Genomic DNA, 17,937 nt, shown 5'->3' with positions numbered 1-17,937 from the left:
TCCTAAAATGGGAGCTTAGATCATTGATTTGAAACATTTCTTCTTTTATAATACGTCCCCATAGTGCTATAAATTTCCCTGCTACCCCTACTTTAGCTGCATCTTGGAAAGTTTTATATGTTATATTTCCACTTTCATTTAGTTCAAAATATGTTCCACTTGCCCTTGTGATTACTTTGTTGATCTATGGGTTATTTAGAAGTGTGTTATTTAATTTACAAATATTTGGAGATTTTTCCAGGAATCAATCATTTCATTATTGATTTCTAGTTTAATACCTTTATGGTCAGAGACATCCTTTGTATGATGTGAATCATTTTAAATTTATTAAGACTCGTTTTATGACCCCAAATATGCTATATCTGGGTGAATGTGCACTTGAACAGAATGAATATTCTGCTGTTGTTGGGTATTCTAGTAATGTTAATTATGTTAAATTGCTTAATAGAGTTGTTCAGGTCTTCTATATCCTTACTAAGTTTCTGTCAATCATGACTAATAACTGTTCTACAGCTACAGTCATGTGTCCCATAATGCTGTTTCGCTCAATGACAGACCCCATATATGACAGTGATCCCATAAGATTAGTACCATGTAGCCCAGGTGTGTAGTACACTATACCATCTAGGTTTGTGTAAGTACACTCTATGATGTTCACACAATGACGAAATTGCCTAATGATGCATTTCTCAGAACATATCCCCTTCGTTAAGCAGCACATGACTGTACTGGGGGAGGAGTATTGACATCTCCAAATATAATTGCCTTTTTGTTTATTTTTTCCTTAGTTATATGAATTCTTTTCATGTATTCTGATGCTCCATCATTAGGTGCATACACCTTTAGGATTGTTGTGTCTTCTTGATTAATTAACCTTTTTGTTGTTATGAAATTTGCGTTTGTCTTTGATAGTATTCTATGTTCTGAAATCTACTTTGTCTGAGATTCAGGTAACCACTCCAATTTTCTTTTGCTTAGTTTTGTCAAGGTATGTCTGTTTCCATCCTTTTACTTTTAACCTATCTCTGTTTATATATTTCAGTGGGATTGTAGCACTTACCATATAGTTGGGTTTTGCTTTTTTATCCATTCTGACAATCTCTGCCTTTTACTTGAGACTATTTATATCATTTATATTTTATGTAATTATTGGTTTGATTGTGCTTAGATCTATCTTGCTATTTGTTTTCTATTTTCTCTGTCCATTCCTTGTGCCTTTTTACATCTTTATCTGCCTTCTTTTGGCTCAATTCAGTATTTTTTGTGAATAATTTTACCTCTACTATTTCTTATTAGTCATACCGCTTTGTTTCATTTTTTCAGTGGTTGTTTTAAGGTTTATGGTTTACATTTTTAACTTATCACAGTCCACCTTTAAATCATAGTACACCGGTACTAGTTCACATATAGAATGAGAACCTGAAACAGTATACTGCCATTTCATCCCCTCATTTCCTTTGTGCTCTTCTTTTCATATATTTTCATATATTCATATCTACCTTTGTTACAAACTGCTTTTTTACATGACTATTATCTTTTACAACAATACATGACTATTATTTTTTCTTTAAACTATCAAGTATCTTTATTTTCCAATTTTTACATTACTATATGATATACATGTCGTAATTTCACCCTTTTTAGTGTACAGTTCTGAAAGTTTTGACGAATGTGTAGAGTCATGTAATCACCACCACAATCAAGCTATGGAACAGCTCCCTGACCCCACAAAACTCCCCATGATTCTTCTCTCCTCCTATCAGCCACCCCTGGTAACCAGTGATTAGCTTTTGTAGTGTTGCCTTTGCAGGAGTGTCATATAAATGGAGCATATAGTATGTAGCCTTTGGAGGCCGGCTCAGCAGTGGAGATTCATCCATGTTATTGTGTTTCCCAGTAATTCGTTCCATTGTATGAATATAGCACAGTTTATTTATCCATTCTGCAGCTGAGGGGCAGTTGGGTTGTTTCCAGGTTTTGGCAGTAACAAATCAAGCCTCTAGAAACACTTGCGAATAGTTTTTTGTGTGAACATAGGTTTTTGCTGAGTCATATGGTAAGCGTATGTGTAACTGTAGAAAAAAATCAATGATGTTTTTAAAAGGTTAAAAATGTGAAAAGGTCTGTTATATTTACCCACATGTTTACCATTCCTAGCAATCTTCCTTTTCTGGCGTCTAAATCCAAATTTCCTTCTGTCTAAAGAACTGTTTCAAATATTTCCTCTAGCGAAAGCTGGCTACTAGGAATTCTCTCCACTTTTGTTTGAACAAAGTCTTCATTCAGCCTTCACATTTGAAAAGTGTTTTCACTTGGGTAGAGAATTAGAGGTTAACAGTTCTATTCCTCTAATAATTGAACGTTTCTTTCCACAGGGACGCAGGCTGGAGCTTCTGGCAAGTTCCAAGGAGAGAACTACAGAGCTGACCTCTGGGACCACACGGCGGCCGGACAGCCCCGAGGGCCACCACCCCTGGGCCAAGGCCTCATTTTGGGATCTTTAGCGCTTGGGAAAGCCCCATCCGGGAGGGCTTAGGGAACCCTAGAGAGTTCAGGCGCGAGGCCAAGGGAGGTGTGGAGACGTGGCAGGGAGACCCCCGAAGTTCCAGATCTCAGCTTTCGGGTTCGCCTGCCACTCTGGGAACTAGCTCACCCATCCCGGCCCTGCGGCCAAGACCCAGGTCACCCGCCCAAAGCCACAGTCCTCCCGCCGCGTACGCCGTGGAAGCGCAGATGGGCCCCCATGGTCGGCGAGAGCCGCGTTCCTGAGAGGCGAGGCGCATATTTTGGAGGCTGCTCCGCTCCCTCTGCTCCCCCGCGCGCTCCGCCCCCAACGCCCGTGGGCGGGGCCCGACACCCCCTTTTTAAAGCGGCGTCCGCATCACGCACAGTGTCTTGTGGCCGGCCACTGTGCCCACTTCCGTGCTTCCCAGGTGTCCCGCCGCTGCCGCCGGCCCATGTCCCGGCTGCTGTCTGCCCCGCGGGCCGCCTCGGGCGCCCCGGTCCGGCCCGCCACCGTGCTGGGCGCCATGGGGATGGGGGACAGCTTGGACGCAGCCGCCAGCGCCGCGGCCGTGCGCGCCTTCCTGGAGCGCGGACACACCGAGATAGACACGGCCTTCCTTTACGCCGGCGGCCAGTCCGAGAGCATCCTGGGCGGCCTGGGGCTCGGGCTGGGCGGCGGCGACTGCAGAGGTAAGGCCTGGCGCCCGCGCCCCGGCCCCTGACCTCCCCCTGCACCGCGCCCCGCTGACCTACCCCCAGCTGTGCACCTACAGCGGTCGGGACCGACAGCCTCGTCCCCTCCCGGGCACCATCCTCCCATGGCCCCCTGCAGCTCTGTGAACCCCAGCTCCTCAGGCCCCGTGCACGTCTAGACCCGGACAGCTGGCCAGTACTGGGTCTTGACTCTTTTCCTCTCCTTTTCCCTTCTGAGAAGGTAGCCCAGGACGCGACCTCCAGTAACGTCCCAACTCTGGCCTAGCCTGGACGGACTTGGCTAGCCCTTTTAGGGGTTTTGCACACGCTGCAGTCTGGGCCTGTGCCATCCCTGCCCTCCTTTCGTGCCCCGCAGGTGCGCGGTTCTGACCTGATCTGCACAGCCCCAGATGAGAATTTGGAATGGGCGGGGGTTGTGCTTCCTCCCTGCTCTGGGCCCTGGACTTTGCTCCCTGGAGCTCCGGGTGTCCTGTTCCGGTGGCAGTGCCTCCGGCTTCACCAGGGTGGTAGCACCTGGGGGTTGGACCAGTGGGCGTCGTACTGCATCTAGGTGCCCTCTCTGTGCCAGCCTCTGTCTGAGGCTGTAGATGGGAAACTGACACTAACCCACTCCAGGGAGCTCAGATTCTAGAGCTTTCCGGGGAGCCCGGAAGAGGGAGCCCTTCTTCTGATGGCTATTGAAGAAAGCTCAGAAAAGGGCACTTTAGACCTTGAAGAACTGATGGGACTTTGCCAGGAGGAGTAAGAGGAGAAAGGGCCTTGGGGGCTGTGTGCGTGGGCAGTGTGTGTGCAGAAGGTGCGCAGAGGCGGGGAGATGAGGCAGTGCGGAGGGTGTTGGAGCAGGCAGATGTAGCTCCGTGGGGGGTGTATGGGGGCACGGGGCCTCCCTCTTCAGTCTCATGCCACTCCAAGTGCTTAGGACGGTGCTTGGCAGGCAGCAGTGAGGGCTCCGCGGTGTCAGCTGTTACTGTTATGTTTGTTGTTGGGATATTTAATAATAATTAAATATATTATTTATTTATATAACTCCGACTTTCACTCGGAGGCTCTTCTTCTCTCCTCTGGTATAGTCTTCTTCGTTTCTACTGCGATTCACAGCATGGGGGATCTGGAACAAATAGAGAATAGGGTGGATCTCAGAGTCTTGCTCATTCTATATCACCTGGCTGCCTCTGAGTGACAGCTGTGATCTTGTTTCTGATTGCTTTTTCTTCTCCAACCCTTCCTTCAGGCCAGAGCTGGCTGGGCCCAGGTCTTTAAACCTCAGATCTGAAGTCCTGATTGCATCAAGAAGGGGTGGGGCAGAGGGTGAGGAGGTGGTGGGATGGGGAAATTCCAAATGAGTAGTTCCCCAGCCTGCTGTCTCTCTTGTTTCAAGGGATCCCACCTTCCAGCCTGGGAGGTGACTTTCTGAGCCTGAAAAGTGCAGAGAGGGCCTTCTCTCACCCACCAGTCCATCCATCACCTGGGATTCTTACTGGGGGGCGGGGAGAAAAGTTCACTGACTCCTGACTCAACAGATGGCAGAACACCGGCCTCTTCTCAGTGGGCTATTTCTCTAAGGGATCCCTGCCTTTCCTCCTCTGGGGCCAAGATGAGGCCTCTTGCACCTGTCTCCTGAATTCCTGCCACGTCTCTCCTTGCTGGTCTGCCCGTTCCCAGACTTGCCCTTGAGTTTCCTCGTCTGTGCTTCATTCAGAGTCATCTTTCAAGACTGCAAAGCTGAGCACTCAGCTCCCTGGCTGAAAAGTGCTCAGAGGCTCCCCCTGCCCCCTAACGTCCTGATTCCCCGGGGTGCACTCAAGACCCCTTGCTTCTGGTGTGCTCATTCTCTTCCTCATGTCCCCCTGGACCTGGTGCTCTAGATCCATGGACCGGAGGCATGCATCATCACACACCATGTTCTTGCCTCTGGGTGGCCCTGACGTCCCCTTGGAGATTCCGATTCCGATTCTAAAGCAAGCCTCCCTGAACTCCTGGTGGGCCTCACCACTCTGCTCTGGGCTCCTCGGCCACCTTGTGTATCTCTGCCTCGCTTACTGTATAGTGGCGCTTAGACTGTGAGTCCTTGAGGGCAGGGATGGAGTGCTGGGTTCCTCTAGGCCTGGCATGTCCAGCTGCCTGGTAGAGAATCATCATAGTGATCACGTTAGCAGCTCATAATGAGTTTGTCCTCCCACATTCTGATGCATTCTCGGAACCTCGTCTTGAGATAGTACCATTGTCACTCTCAATTTACAGTTGAGGGGATTGAGGCTCAGAGAGGTTAAGTAACTTGGTCAAGGTCACAGAGCTAGTAATGGCAGAGCTGGGTTGTGAACTCAAGTCTGCCTCTTAACCATTACTCTAGACCCTTCCCAAAGTTTGGTAAAGTGGCCAAAGCTTCCATTTCTTTCCTCCCAAAGTGAAAATCGCCACTAAGGCCAATCCACTGGGTGAAAATTCACTGAAGCCTGAGAGTCTCCGGTTCCAGCTGGAGACGTCGCTGAAGCGGCTGCAGTGTCCCCGGGTGGACCTCTTCTACCTGCACCTGCCGGACCACAACACCCCCGTGGAGGAGACGCTGCGTGCCTGCCACCAGCTGCACCAGGAGGTGACAGTGGCCCCCGATCTCTGGGAGGAGGTCTCCTGCTCCTCTCCTTGCCGTGTCATTGCCTAGGAGAGTGGAGGGTGCAGGGCTGCCCCAGAGTGCAGCTGAGGACCAACCCCATCCCAGGGCCCCACCCCAGTCTCCCCTTCCTGGTCTCCTGGCTGCAGTGGGTTCTGACGGCCGCGTCTCCCCTGCAGGGCAAGTTTGTGGAGCTGGGCCTCTCCAACTATGCCTCCTGGGAGGTGGCCGAGATCTGTACCCTCTGCAAGAGCAACAGCTGGATCCTGCCCACCGTGTACCAGGTGAGGGCCGGGGCTGCAGAGGCCTCAGTCTCCAGGGCTCCTGCGGGTCCCGGGGTCTCTTGGCTGCTTTGACTGCCCCCATGTCCTCCCCATAGCAGCCCTCCGTACTCACAGCCGGTAGATGGCTCCCAGGTGTCCTCAGGGTGATGTACCAGCTCCTCAGCCTGGCCAGCAGGCACCTGCTCACTCGGGCCCTGGCTCCCCTTCTTGCCCGCGTGCGCACCTTGTCCCTTCCTTCCCTCTTCCTCCCCCTCACTGCAGCCTGGAGCCCTCCTCCCCCTCCTCCCCTGGTAGCAGTGCCCGGGACTCACTTAGATGCCTCGTCCTCTGGAAGCCTTTCCCCCCACCCAGCGGAGCCTGAGATCTCGGGCTCTCCTTATCTCCTCCGCATCATTCAGCAAATGTTTGTGCAGCTGCCTGGTGCCAGGCACTGGTCACAGAACTCACCAGTGTACTATGATTGCCTCTGTTCTGGAGCACACCTGTCACACTCTCCCTCGCTTACATCTCAGAGGGCGGGGCTTTGTCCTTTGGCTCCTGGGTGGAAGTCTGATGTCCAGCCTGTAGGTGGTGCTCAGAAATGTTGGCTGAATGAATGAATCTTCCTTGGGCACGAGCCCCCTCCACCACCACCACTACGTATGTGCCCTGATGGTCAAGGTCCGGGGATTGATATGGTCTGACCTGAGGGTTCTCCAAGGGGAAATTTGGGGTACCCCCTTGACAGGTGCACCCTCTCCAGCTGGCCCTTCTCCCTGCAGGGCGTGTACAACGTTGTCACCCGGCAGGTGGAAACGGAGCTCTTCCCCTGCCTCAGGCACTTTGGATTGAGGTTCTACGCCTACAACCCTCTGGCTGGTACGGGCTGCCGGGGGCCAGCCTCCCCCTGGGGGAGGGATTCCTGGCCCTGTCCTGTCTCTGCCTCCTCCTGACCGGAAATCCCTGCCCAGGACCTAGGAAGCAGGGAGGGGTTTGGCCAGAGGCTGGGCTGTCCTCCATCCCTCCTGGCTCCCCCACCATCCCCCAAGTCCAGAGCAGCCTCTGGTCGCAGTGTGGTCAGCGGGTCTGATGGCAGCCTTCCCGCAGGGGGCCTGCTGACCGGCAAGTACAAGTATGAGGACGAGGATGGGAAACAGCCTCCGGGCCGCTTCTTTGGGTATATCAGGGCTCAGTTCTACAGGAATCGGTGAGCTGGGGACGTCTGGTCAGGGTGGGAGGTGGCCTGGTCCCCTTAGTGTGAAATAGAGAGTCCCCGGGGCTGCTTTCTTGGGGGCCAGGGCTCCCCATATGCTCTGACCTAGGCCCCTGGATTCCCCCGTCCCTCCTTGAATTTTCCGTGTCTTTCGGGAGGGATGGGGGGCCTCAATTGGGAATGTGGATCCCTGGGCCTTCTGCCAGGTCTGCAAGACTGTGTCTCTTCCCTGGGATGAACTCACTCCCTGCCCACAGCTGGAGGGGAAGCTTGGATCGGACTAGGGAAACCTGGGGCTTGCTGTTGCCCCACGGCTAGCTGGCCCTGTCACCTTGGGCCAAAGAGTCTAAGTTTGTAAACCCTTGGCATGAAATTGTCATCAACGTCTGAAAGTATAGGTGAGCAGCTTTTCGGAACAGTGTTCCTCCCTTCTTTCGCTTTTTAGATTTTGAAAAATTTATCAAAATTAATACAGGCCTTGTTGATGGTGAAAAGCACCCCTTTTCCAAGCTGCACTCCTCAGAGGGCACGATTTTAGACTTCTACAGCTCTCTTCACTCTGACGTTTTAACTATAAAGGAGACACTTTATTGCTGTTTCTTTATCATATTTACACATCATCTGTGCACTGCTGGAAAGCTCATCTTTCTAGATTTATAGAAGCCGAGTCTCCAAGGTTAATTTCTCTGTACATTCTGATCGATTTGCCTTTTTTTTTTTTCCCATCTGGGAGGAGAACAACGAAGAAAGCTCCGTGCACGTGGCTCTGATGCGAGATTTCTGGAAACAGTCAAGGGCTTTTTAAGCGGCCAAGTGCCTAATATTTGGAGTAACTGTGTGTGCATTGCTGTGATTGAAATCATAATCCAGCCCCCCCTCTCCCTAAGGGTCTCTGGTGACCCTGGCCAGCTGTAGGGACCGTTACCCTGAGCAGTGTTTCTTGAGGATCTTTCACACCACCAGGGCCTGGGCCTCAGCCTAGAGAATCAAGGCTGATGGTTTCCACCTTGTCTGCTCTCTGCAGTTTACCGAGCTTCCTCAGGTCCATTTTCTCCTTGCCGTGTAGGACTCGGTGTACGGGGCTGGCATGGCATGTTTCCCTTCCTCACTGAGCAGTGAGAAAAGTGAAGGCAGGTGGCTCAGCCAAGGCCAGTGCCAGGACTGGAGCCTGATTTGTCGAGGGTCCAGTCTGTGACCAGGGCTCAGAGGTTGTGCTGTGGCTGTTCCTGTGTCCTGTTTGGGGGGTTGTGTTGTTCATATGTGGTGAACATATTTAATGCATGGATTCTTGCCCACTGCATCCCCTCTCCTCCCGCCACCGGACTGCAAACAGCACCCTGATGAAAGGCCCAGAAACCTACATACATTCTGCCGTGCAAGGATGTAAAGCCTCCACTAGTATCGCTGGTCCCTCAAACTCCAGGACTGGCGTGGGGGCGGCTATCCCGGAGTGACCCCATGGTACTTACCCTGTGTCACCCTGCCACCTGCCCAGCTACTGGAAGGAGCACTACTTCAAGGCCATCGCCCTGGTGGAGAAGGCCCTGCAGGCTGCCTATGGGACCAGCGCCCCCAGCATGACCTCAGCCGTCCTCAGGTGGATGTACCACCACTCGCAGCTGCAGGTAACCCGGCGTCTCCTTTGTGCACACTTCTATTCCTTTATGGGAGCCAGAATTACGTTTAGGGGATTTCTAAATAGTTTTATTACTCTGAAATTTCTCTCTGTCCCCATTCTCGTGGCTGTTTTCCCATTGTTCTTAGTAACTGTCTGGGTGCCAGGCTCTGTGCTGAGGGCTTTACAAACATGGATTTAGAGATTATGTCGGCCTGATGAAGTGTGATTATCATAATTTTACTGATGAAAAAACAGATCACACAGCTGGGAATGGTGTAGAAAACGTATCACAGATTTGACTGAAAACCCACAAGTCGCTGCTCTGGTGGGAGTTGGGTTTTCCCTCTCTCTTTGGTGTCCCTTGTCTTCCGGGCTGAAACTTTTGTCCCGCTTAAGCCTTATACAGTTGCATACTGCCTGGCATATACATAGAAGGTTCTCAATCAGTGGGATCCATGTGCTTTACATAGTTTCTCATTCCCATAACCCCGCTGAAAATAGAGAAGAAGAGTGAGTCTCAGAGAGGGTAGATAACTAAGCCAGGTTTACACAGCTGCTAAGGCGCAGATCTGGGCTCTGCACTTAGGTCTGTCTAGGGATGAGCAGTGTGTCAGCAGGGGGAAGAAGACAGGGTTTGGAGACTCATAGTTAAAATTGTTGAAGGAACCGTAAGTTCTCTGTAGAAGTGTGTAGGCATGAATGAACATCTGGCAGGGGCGAGGCTGGGAGGGGGAGTGGCTGTGACCGGAGTCACTGTGCTGCAGACGTGTGTTGACGCCTACCCGTCTCCCCTTACAGGGTGCCCACGGGGACGCGGTCATCCTGGGCATGTCCAGCCTGCAGCAGCTGGCACAGAACTTGGCTGTGGCTGAGGAAGGGCCCCTGGAGCCAGCCGTCGTGCAGGCCTTTGATCAAGCCTGGCACCTGGTTGCCCACAAATGTTTTAACTACTTCCACTAGGTCCCCAGTGGCTCAAGCTGCCAAAAGTTTCTTTCTTTCCTCTCACCTCTTCTGTTCTCTCACCCCGCCAGTCTCAGCTTAAGCTGATTGAGTGTGATCTGTCTTGATTGTGTGGATCCATACATTAATTTCCTAGATTCCCGCCTTGCTCCCAGTTGCCTTCACAATGTGTAAAGGCCGGGGTGGAGCCCTGCTCCGGCAGTTCCTGCCTGAATAAAGCAGGCACTTGACCCGGCTGCAGCCCAGGCCCTGATAAACCCACAGACTCGTCTCCGTGACTGCTGGCAGCTTGTTTCCCTCCTGCCTGGGGGCTTCCTGCCAGAGGGGCAGAACCATGAGCTGGAGTCTTCCAAGGGCAGAGGTGGTGAGCAGGTCTCAGGGCACACTGCCCTCATGAGGCCTCCCCAGCCTCCTGTCCTGAACCCAGCCTGATCTCTCCAATGCGGGGCTGGAGGTGGCCCTCACACCTGTGCACACGGTAGAGAAAGAGGGCCAAAGGTGTGAAGTGGATCTTCTCTCCTTTAGAAATGCCCACACTAAATATTTATAAATAGAACAGTCTGGGCACAAGCCTACCATTGGTGTCACCATCAAGAAGACTGAAACCTCCCAGGACGCTGGGGAACATTTTGTACAGATGCTCTCAAGTTCAGCTGTGACTTTAGTCTTGTCTTAGCTGAAGCCTCCCATCTTCTGGTCCTCCATAAGGTCCCCAGCTCTTGCCGTACACCTGCTGCTGTTGGGAGTGGGTGGGGGGGGGGGCGTGGGCAGCCAGGGTCCCCATTTCCCTCAGCAAATCCCTACTGTAAGCAGGAGGCACCCAAAAGCTGGAGGAGAAAAGAAATCCCAGGTCTGGTGGCTGACCTTTGACCGTTCCCACTGCAGGGAAATCCCTCCTGCCCTGGGCGAGAGGTGGGCGGGCCAAGCAGCAGCAGAAGTCAGCTCTTGGAGCTTGGTCATCTGGAAGTGGTGAAAGGGGCCACTCTTGGGAATCCAGACAGAACCACCATCAAAGACTCTTTGTTCTAAGAAAAATCCCATTGGTCGTCTAGAGGGAGACACCCTGGAGACAAAATATATTCTCACCAGAACCACGTCCCCCTCCTTTGTCTTCATCCATAATAAAATGATGCTTCCTTGAAGCAGGCTGGTGTATCAGTTAAGTCACAAGAAACCACCCCAAAACTGAATTGCTTAAAATGATAGAATCTTTCAAATTAATCTCAAGAGTCAATGCAATCCTTGTGAAAATCCCACCTGAGTTTTCTGCGTGTGCTTTTTTTTTTTACAGAAATTGACATACTAACCCTAAAATTCATATGGAAATTCAAAGGACACAGAATAGCCAAAATAATCTTGAATAAGTCCTGTAATTCTTGATTTTAAAACTCACTACGAAGCTACAGTAATAAAGACAATGTGGTACTGGCATAAGAATAGACATATAGATCAACAGAATAAAATTGAGAATCTAGAAATAAACCCTTACATGTACTGTTAATAGATTTAATACAAGAGTGTCAAGACATTTCAATGGGAAAAAAACGTCTTCAACAAGTGTTGCTGGGCTAACTTGGTATCCACATGCCAAAGAAAGAAGTTGAACCCCTTCTCACGCCATACAGGAGATTAACTCAATGGAATGTAGACCTCAATGTAAAAGCTAAAATCATAAAGCTCTTAAAATATAGGAGTGAATCTTCATGACCTTGGCTTAGGCAATGATTTCTTAGATACGACATCAAAAACACAAGTGGAAAAGAAAAAATAGAGAACTTGGACAGTATCCAACTTTAAAATGTGTGTGCTTCAAAGGACAGCATCAAGAAAGTGGAAAGACAACACACACAAGGGGAGAAAATATTTGCAAATCACATTTCCTGAGGAACTTATATCAAGAATATAAAAAGAACTCTTACAACTCCATACTAAAAGATAGAAAACCCAATTTAGAAACAGGCAAAGGATTGGAATAGACCTGTCTCTAGAGAAGATACGCAAACGGCCAATAAGCACGTGAAAAGCAGCTCAGCATCATTACCCATCAGAGGACAGTAAATCAAACCCACAAAGATGCCACTCGACACCAGTAGGAGGGCTATAGTGACAAAAGACAGTGACGAGTGTTGATGAGAATTTGGAGAAATTGGAAGCTTCATACACTGCTGGTGGGAATGTAAAATGGTGCAGCCACTCTGGAAAACAGTCTGGCAGTTCCTCAAAAGGTAAAGCATGAGTCACCATATGACTCAGCAATTGGACCCCTAGGTATATACCTAGGAGAAACGAAAACATGAAGGTTCATAGCAGCATCATCCATAATAGGCAAAGTGGGAACAGACCAAATGCCCATCATCTGGTGAGTGGATAAATAAAAAGTGGTGTATGCACACAATGGAGTACTTTCAGCAATAAAGAGGAGTGCGGTAATGAAACATCTACAGTGTGGATGAACCTTGAAAACATCGTGCTAAGTGAAAGAAGCCAGTCACGAAAGGCCTCACGTTGTGGGATTTGATTTACCCGAAATGTCTGCAGTAGACAAACTGTTAGAGACAGCAAGTAGATTAGTGGTGGCCTAGGGCTGGGAGGGGTGTTGGGAGAAAATGGAGATTAACTGCTAATGAGTACCAATTTCTTTTTAGGGTGATGGAAATATCCTAAAATTGATTCTGCAGATTGTACAACTCTGAATACACTTAAAACCATTGAACTATAAATGGGTGTATAGTTTAACTGGGTGTATAATATGGGAATTATGTCAGAAGGAAGCTGTCTTTTTAAAAAACCCAACAGACATTTGGCTGACAAGCTGCTGTTTGGGCAGGGCTCAGTGGAGAATGCTCATCTCCTCCCCAAGGTCTGAGAGGTGACCTTGAGCTGGAGGCTAGAATCACTGAAGGTTGATTCACTCACAAGTCTGGCAGTTGACACTGATTGTCAGCTGGAATATCGGCTGTTGTAGTCAACTGGGACACTTACAGGTGACCCCTCCATGTGGCCTGGGCTTCCTCACAGCATGGCAGCTGGCTTCCAAGGGTGAGCATCCTAAGAGAACCAGACAGAAGCCATAATGCCTTTTATGTCCCAGCTTCTGAAGCCCGTAGCATCCCTCTTGTCCCATGGGACAAGTGTCAAAGTTTTGTTGTAAACAGAGGATGTGAGAGAACAGAGGGTCACCTTTGGAAGATCAACTCTGTCCCGGGAGCAATAGTCCTGAGTGGTCTAGTGGAGAAAATGAGCCTCTTGTCTGGCCAGGAGACCTTCAGCCCTGAGCATCCCGGTCAGGGAGGTGTTCTCTGCTAGGTCAAGTCCCATCCGTTAGAACCTTTCAGAAAGCGTATCTCACACATATTTGATGGTCACTGGAATTCAGCCAGTTCCTACCCAGAGAGCTTTTTCAAAAGACAAAGGAACAGAATTGGATCTGGAAACTGGCAACATACATTTGATCACCCTGAAACTAAGGAAGCCTTTCAGTCAGTAGTGTGTAAAAAGCTGCAGGATGAGTGGGTGTGGGTGGTGTGTGCGTGAATGAATGTACAGAACAGGGACTACTGACGCTACAGGCGGGAGCGAGGGCATCTGGGCTGACCTGCTTGCTTCCTTTCCCTTCTGGCCTGCTTGTTACTGGTGGTTGTGATGGGTAACATCGCCAGGGCCTCCAATCTGCCCTCTGAATACCTCTTAGAAACGATAAAGAAGGTAGGACTGTTGGAACATAATTGCTTATGAAAAAGTTCATTTCTACTCCACAGTTTTTTATTTTTTTATTGAGGAAGATTGGCCATGAGCTCACATCCATTGCCAATCTTCTACTTTTTGCTGAGGATGATTAGCCCCGCACTAACATCTGTGCATGTCTTACTCTATTTTTGTATATGGGACACCACCATAGCATGACTTGATGAGGGGTGTGTATGTCCGCACCCGGGATCTGAGCCTGCAAACCCCAGGCTGCCTAAGCAGAGCGCACAAACTTAACCACTATGCCACTGGGCAGCCCCAATTTCTACTCCATAGATTTTTAATTTAATAAGACTATTTTGAACACAACACTGTGCCCCATCAAAATTTCTATGTGTATGTCCTCTGCAAAAACATTTTTATCATCAATGTTGACTTTATAACTGAATTTAAAATAACATTCACAATAGTGTGAGATGTTTCACCTTTGACAAAATGAACTTCCAAAAGCTTTATTTTGGTTCCATGAATTGGATGGAAAGAAAGTTTAATTATTGTTGGAATTAATTGATTTTCTATTGGAAGTATCTGACACTGACATAAAACAGGCATTATTTTCTACTTGTGAAGTATTTCTATTATTGGTGCCAACACATCAACAGCTACCACCTTACTCTTCTGACATGCGTAAAGAAACTTAGCATGAAAAATGAGCAAACTTAATTGGGAAGAACAGTTATTTAATCTAGATCAAAAGTTAGGTGTCATGGTGATAAGAAAATGGACTTCTGTGTTACACAAATTAAATCATAATCGTCAGACACAATCTTCCAGTTCAAAATTAGCAACTGTTTCAAGATGTTCTGGCCAGTTGTCTTAGTCTGTTCGGGCTGCTATAACAAGATACCGTAGACCGGGTGGATTAAATAACAAACATGGTGGGGAATTCCTCTTCTTATAAGGACACTGATCCCATCATAAGGGCTTCACCTTCATCAGCTCGCCTAAACCTGATCACCTCCCAAAGGCCCCGCCTCCCAGTACCATCTCATACGGGGTTAGGGTTTCAACCTATAAATTTTAGGGGCACTCAAACATTCAGTTTGTGACACCAGTTCAGGTTCAGGTTTGTAGCACTGCTTTTCGTGTGGCCAGTGCTATCATTACATTCCCCATGGGAAATGGAAAATGTTGACAAATATGAACGTTATACATTTATTATCAACTTTCCTGAAAAAGGGAAATTCAGTATTTAACATTTGGTTAACTAGGCATTTGGCCCTTCCAAATTGGCAATTACTTTGACTTTGAATCTTTGGCTAACCCTGTTACAATAATAGCTCTTCTGTACTGATGTGTACCCTTAAGGGAGGAAACAGCAAGGGCCTGAGAAAGTAGCTTAGGTTTATGACAAGGTTGAGGGGAAACAGGATTCTCCCCAGAAGTTCCCCTCATGTAAAGTTGTGTTTCTCTGGCACGTGGATAAAGGGATTATTACCTATGGCCTGGAACTGAATTAATATGAGAGCTCTGAGTAATTTGTTGGAGTGCAATGGCCATTCTCTTACTGGACTGCATGGTTGACATGTCCGTTTAGAATTGTTTGAACAAGGTGCAAATGCTTTTGTGGGCTGGTTAGAAACACTCATGATCCCCATGGAATTGCATCCATAAATTCAGCAGAAAGCATTAAGGGGAATGCCTATATTGCAAAGCCTGTTCATGTCAAGGAATTGTAACGGTAGCACATCCAGGAGAGAGAAAAGTACTCTCCTCATTCAAGGATTACTACAATGCTAGCTCTGTTTAACAGCCCTGTCTGGTAGGTGAAAAAAGATTGTAGTGCTTGGCAAATCATTGTGGACTATTGAGGTTTAAGTAAAAAGTGGCCACTCCCTCAGCACTGATCATGGGTGATTGAATTGTTGCCACTACTGGCACTTGGCTTGTGATCTTTGATTTTGCTAATATCTTCTCTTCAGTATCCATTCAGGCAAATATGCTTTCACCTGGCAAGGTATGCAATACACATTCTCTTCCTTTCACTGGGTTATTTAAATTCCCCTGGATTATTCCACTTATGGGTCATACAAACACTAGCATGATAACATCTGATGACAGATGTGGAAACATTTCATTAAAATAGTGAAATTAAGCAGCATGTTCTGATATTGGTTCCCATGGAAGAAAATACTCTCACTGCATGCCATCCAAGCAGAGCTATACAGAATGGACAGGTCTTGAATGAGGACAAAATCCAAGACCTAGCCTTTAAATCATCTTTATGAGGGGTAATTAGGTAGCTTCCAAAGGCATTTCACAGCTTGTATAAGACAAATTATTGGCTCATGGCCCCCCGGCCATGAAGGATAAAGACTTACATTATGATAGCCTGAGGACAGCACATTCTATATCTGGAAATTCTGTTACATCTTCTGTACCAAGTTACCAGACAAACACCTAAATGAGAAAGGAGCCTCCTGAAGTAATAAGCTATGGAGGGGTCTAGGCAGCAGCACATCGAGCTCTACTTTCAGGTCCTCTGTCCCTTTCACACCCTAAAGAATTACAGGTATCTAATCCCATAACTAATTAAAGGCTGTGGCATTTAGATACTGTTGGTATTTGTTTGAGCTTTGAACTTGATCCTCCTACTGTCCAGTGCTTACCCTTTGAGCTAATCTATTATCAGACTCTAAGAGAGAGATTGTCTCATTTAAGAGGGAGCTCTAATTCTGTGATCTGACATTCCCATCCTTGATAAGCTCTTTCTGAATCAAAACTACATAAATTGAGTCATGTACAAAAATGAACTATTGTGATATATTAGAAGATCCAATCAAAGACAAAGCCTGGTCCCCAAGGCCTTAGCTGTGTTCATGAATAAGCAGTTGTTCAACCTTTAGACACAGAGACCGTCTCAACTGCTTTACGCAAATCATTGGCTCTATGGAGCCTTATCTACAAGACCTGCCCTCTGATATGAAAGCATGACTCAGTACAGTAGAGTACTGTAGCCATCCATCATGATGATGGTAAACTAGTTGTTAAGTTCTTTTAATTTTACCTGTTCTTATGGGGAGTGTAATGGTATCTCGTTGTGGTTTTAATTTGCATTTTGGAATAACATAATTCTTTCACAACCAGGTTTATTGTACAATTTACACACAATAAAATTCACCAATTTTAAGTGTATGGTTGATTCCTCATTCTCCTTTGTAGTCAACTGCCTCCCAAATTCTGCTCCTAGCAACCACTGCTCTGCTTTCTGTCACTATTCATTTGCCTTTTCTAGAATTTTTTATAAATGGAATCATGGAGTATGTAGACTGTTGTGTCTGGTTTGTTTCTCCAAGCTTGATGTTTCTGAGACTCATCCATGTTGTGTGTATCAGTAAGTGATTTCTTTTTATTGATGATTATGTTGTATTCCATTGTGTGGCTGTACCACACTTTATCCATTCATAAGTTGATTGGTTTCCAGTTTGAGGCTTTTATGAATGAACTGCTATGAACACTTGTGTATAAGTCTTTGAACATACATTTTTATTTCTCCTTGGTACATATCTAGAAGTGGGGTGGCTAAGTCATATGCAAAGTATATTTGTAGCTTTATTTTTTAAATTCCAAAGTGACTTCTGCTTTCAGGAAGATGGAGTAGACATACTTTTCCTTATTCCTCCTGCTAAGTAAAAGTAAAAACTCTGGGCATTATGTATAACACAAACATAAGAGGACCTGAAAGATGGAAAGAAGAAGCAAGACTAGCTCGGGACCTCAGGACCCAAGAAAGGACAGAGGTGAGTTTCCTGGGTTTTCTTTTTGCCTCATATATGCCAGAGTTGGAGCTGAAGAAGCCAACAACCTGGAAATGCCAACCAGCTCAGACAGAAAAGGCCCCAACCAAAGCCTGCTTTCTCTACCCAGAGAACCAGGAAAGCGGCAACCTGGAAAGCCAGGAAAGTTTTAGGAAATAATTGCTTTACTCCGGCCAAAAACCATAGAATAAAGATTGTGACCCTCCCCACTACCACCCACGCCAGCAAATGCTGAATGCGGAGCCTAGACTTCCACTCCTGGCAGACTATAAGGAAGCACCGCAACCCCATGATGGAGTGGTATCAGAGAGGATGAATAGGGTGGTGGGACATTCATCCCCAACAGGCAGTAACACGGCATCCCAACCCCCCACCCTGCGGGGTCAGTGGAGACCACGTGGGAGCCTTGACTTCCACCCCCACCTTGCGGTAAGGAGGAGCCCTTCCCCTTCCCCGCTTGGGTGGTGCCAGAGAGCCTAGTGGAGAGTCAGGACATTCATGCAATGAGGTGACCCACCTCACTGCCCCGGGTGGTGTCAGTGGAGGCCCCC

At 47.9% G+C, this 17,937-nt stretch overlaps 1 protein-coding gene across 1 annotated transcript; it reads left to right on the top strand.

The window, feature by feature from the left end:
* The first annotated feature begins 2,952 nt into the window (after positions 1-2,952).
* Positions 2,953-10,138, top strand: LOC131412887 (aflatoxin B1 aldehyde reductase member 3-like). Its single transcript, XM_058553066.1, has 7 exons — positions 2,953-3,195; positions 5,625-5,812; positions 6,007-6,111; positions 6,873-6,969; positions 7,198-7,297; positions 8,799-8,928; positions 9,720-10,138. Exons 1-7 carry the CDS (start codon positions 2,958-2,960, stop codon positions 9,879-9,881), a joined length of 1,020 nt encoding a protein of 339 aa, XP_058409049.1. The 5' UTR covers positions 2,953-2,957; the 3' UTR covers positions 9,882-10,138.
* Positions 10,139-17,937: the final 7,799 nt, after the last annotated feature.

The sequence above is a fragment of the Diceros bicornis genome, chromosome 13 (assembly GCF_020826845.1).
Source record: "Diceros bicornis minor isolate mBicDic1 chromosome 13, mDicBic1.mat.cur, whole genome shotgun sequence".
Classification (NCBI taxonomy): domain Eukaryota; kingdom Metazoa; phylum Chordata; class Mammalia; order Perissodactyla; family Rhinocerotidae; genus Diceros; species Diceros bicornis.
This window is presented reverse-complemented; position numbering and strand designations above follow the sequence as displayed.

What these genes read in the sequence shown, in the direction of transcription:
- LOC131412887 (XM_058553066.1), top strand. Translation starts at nt 2,958, where the DNA reads ATGTCCCGGCTGCTGTCTGCCCCGCGGGCCGCCTCGGGCGCCCCGGTC. An exon ending in GCCACCAGCTGCACCAGGAG is followed by an intron (nt 5,813 to 6,006) that starts GTGACAGTGGCC and finishes TCTCCCCTGCAG; the next exon opens with GGCAAGTTTGTGGAGCTGGG. An exon ending in ACCACCACTCGCAGCTGCAG is followed by an intron (nt 8,929 to 9,719) that starts GTAACCCGGCGT and finishes CTCCCCTTACAG; the next exon opens with GGTGCCCACGGGGACGCGGT.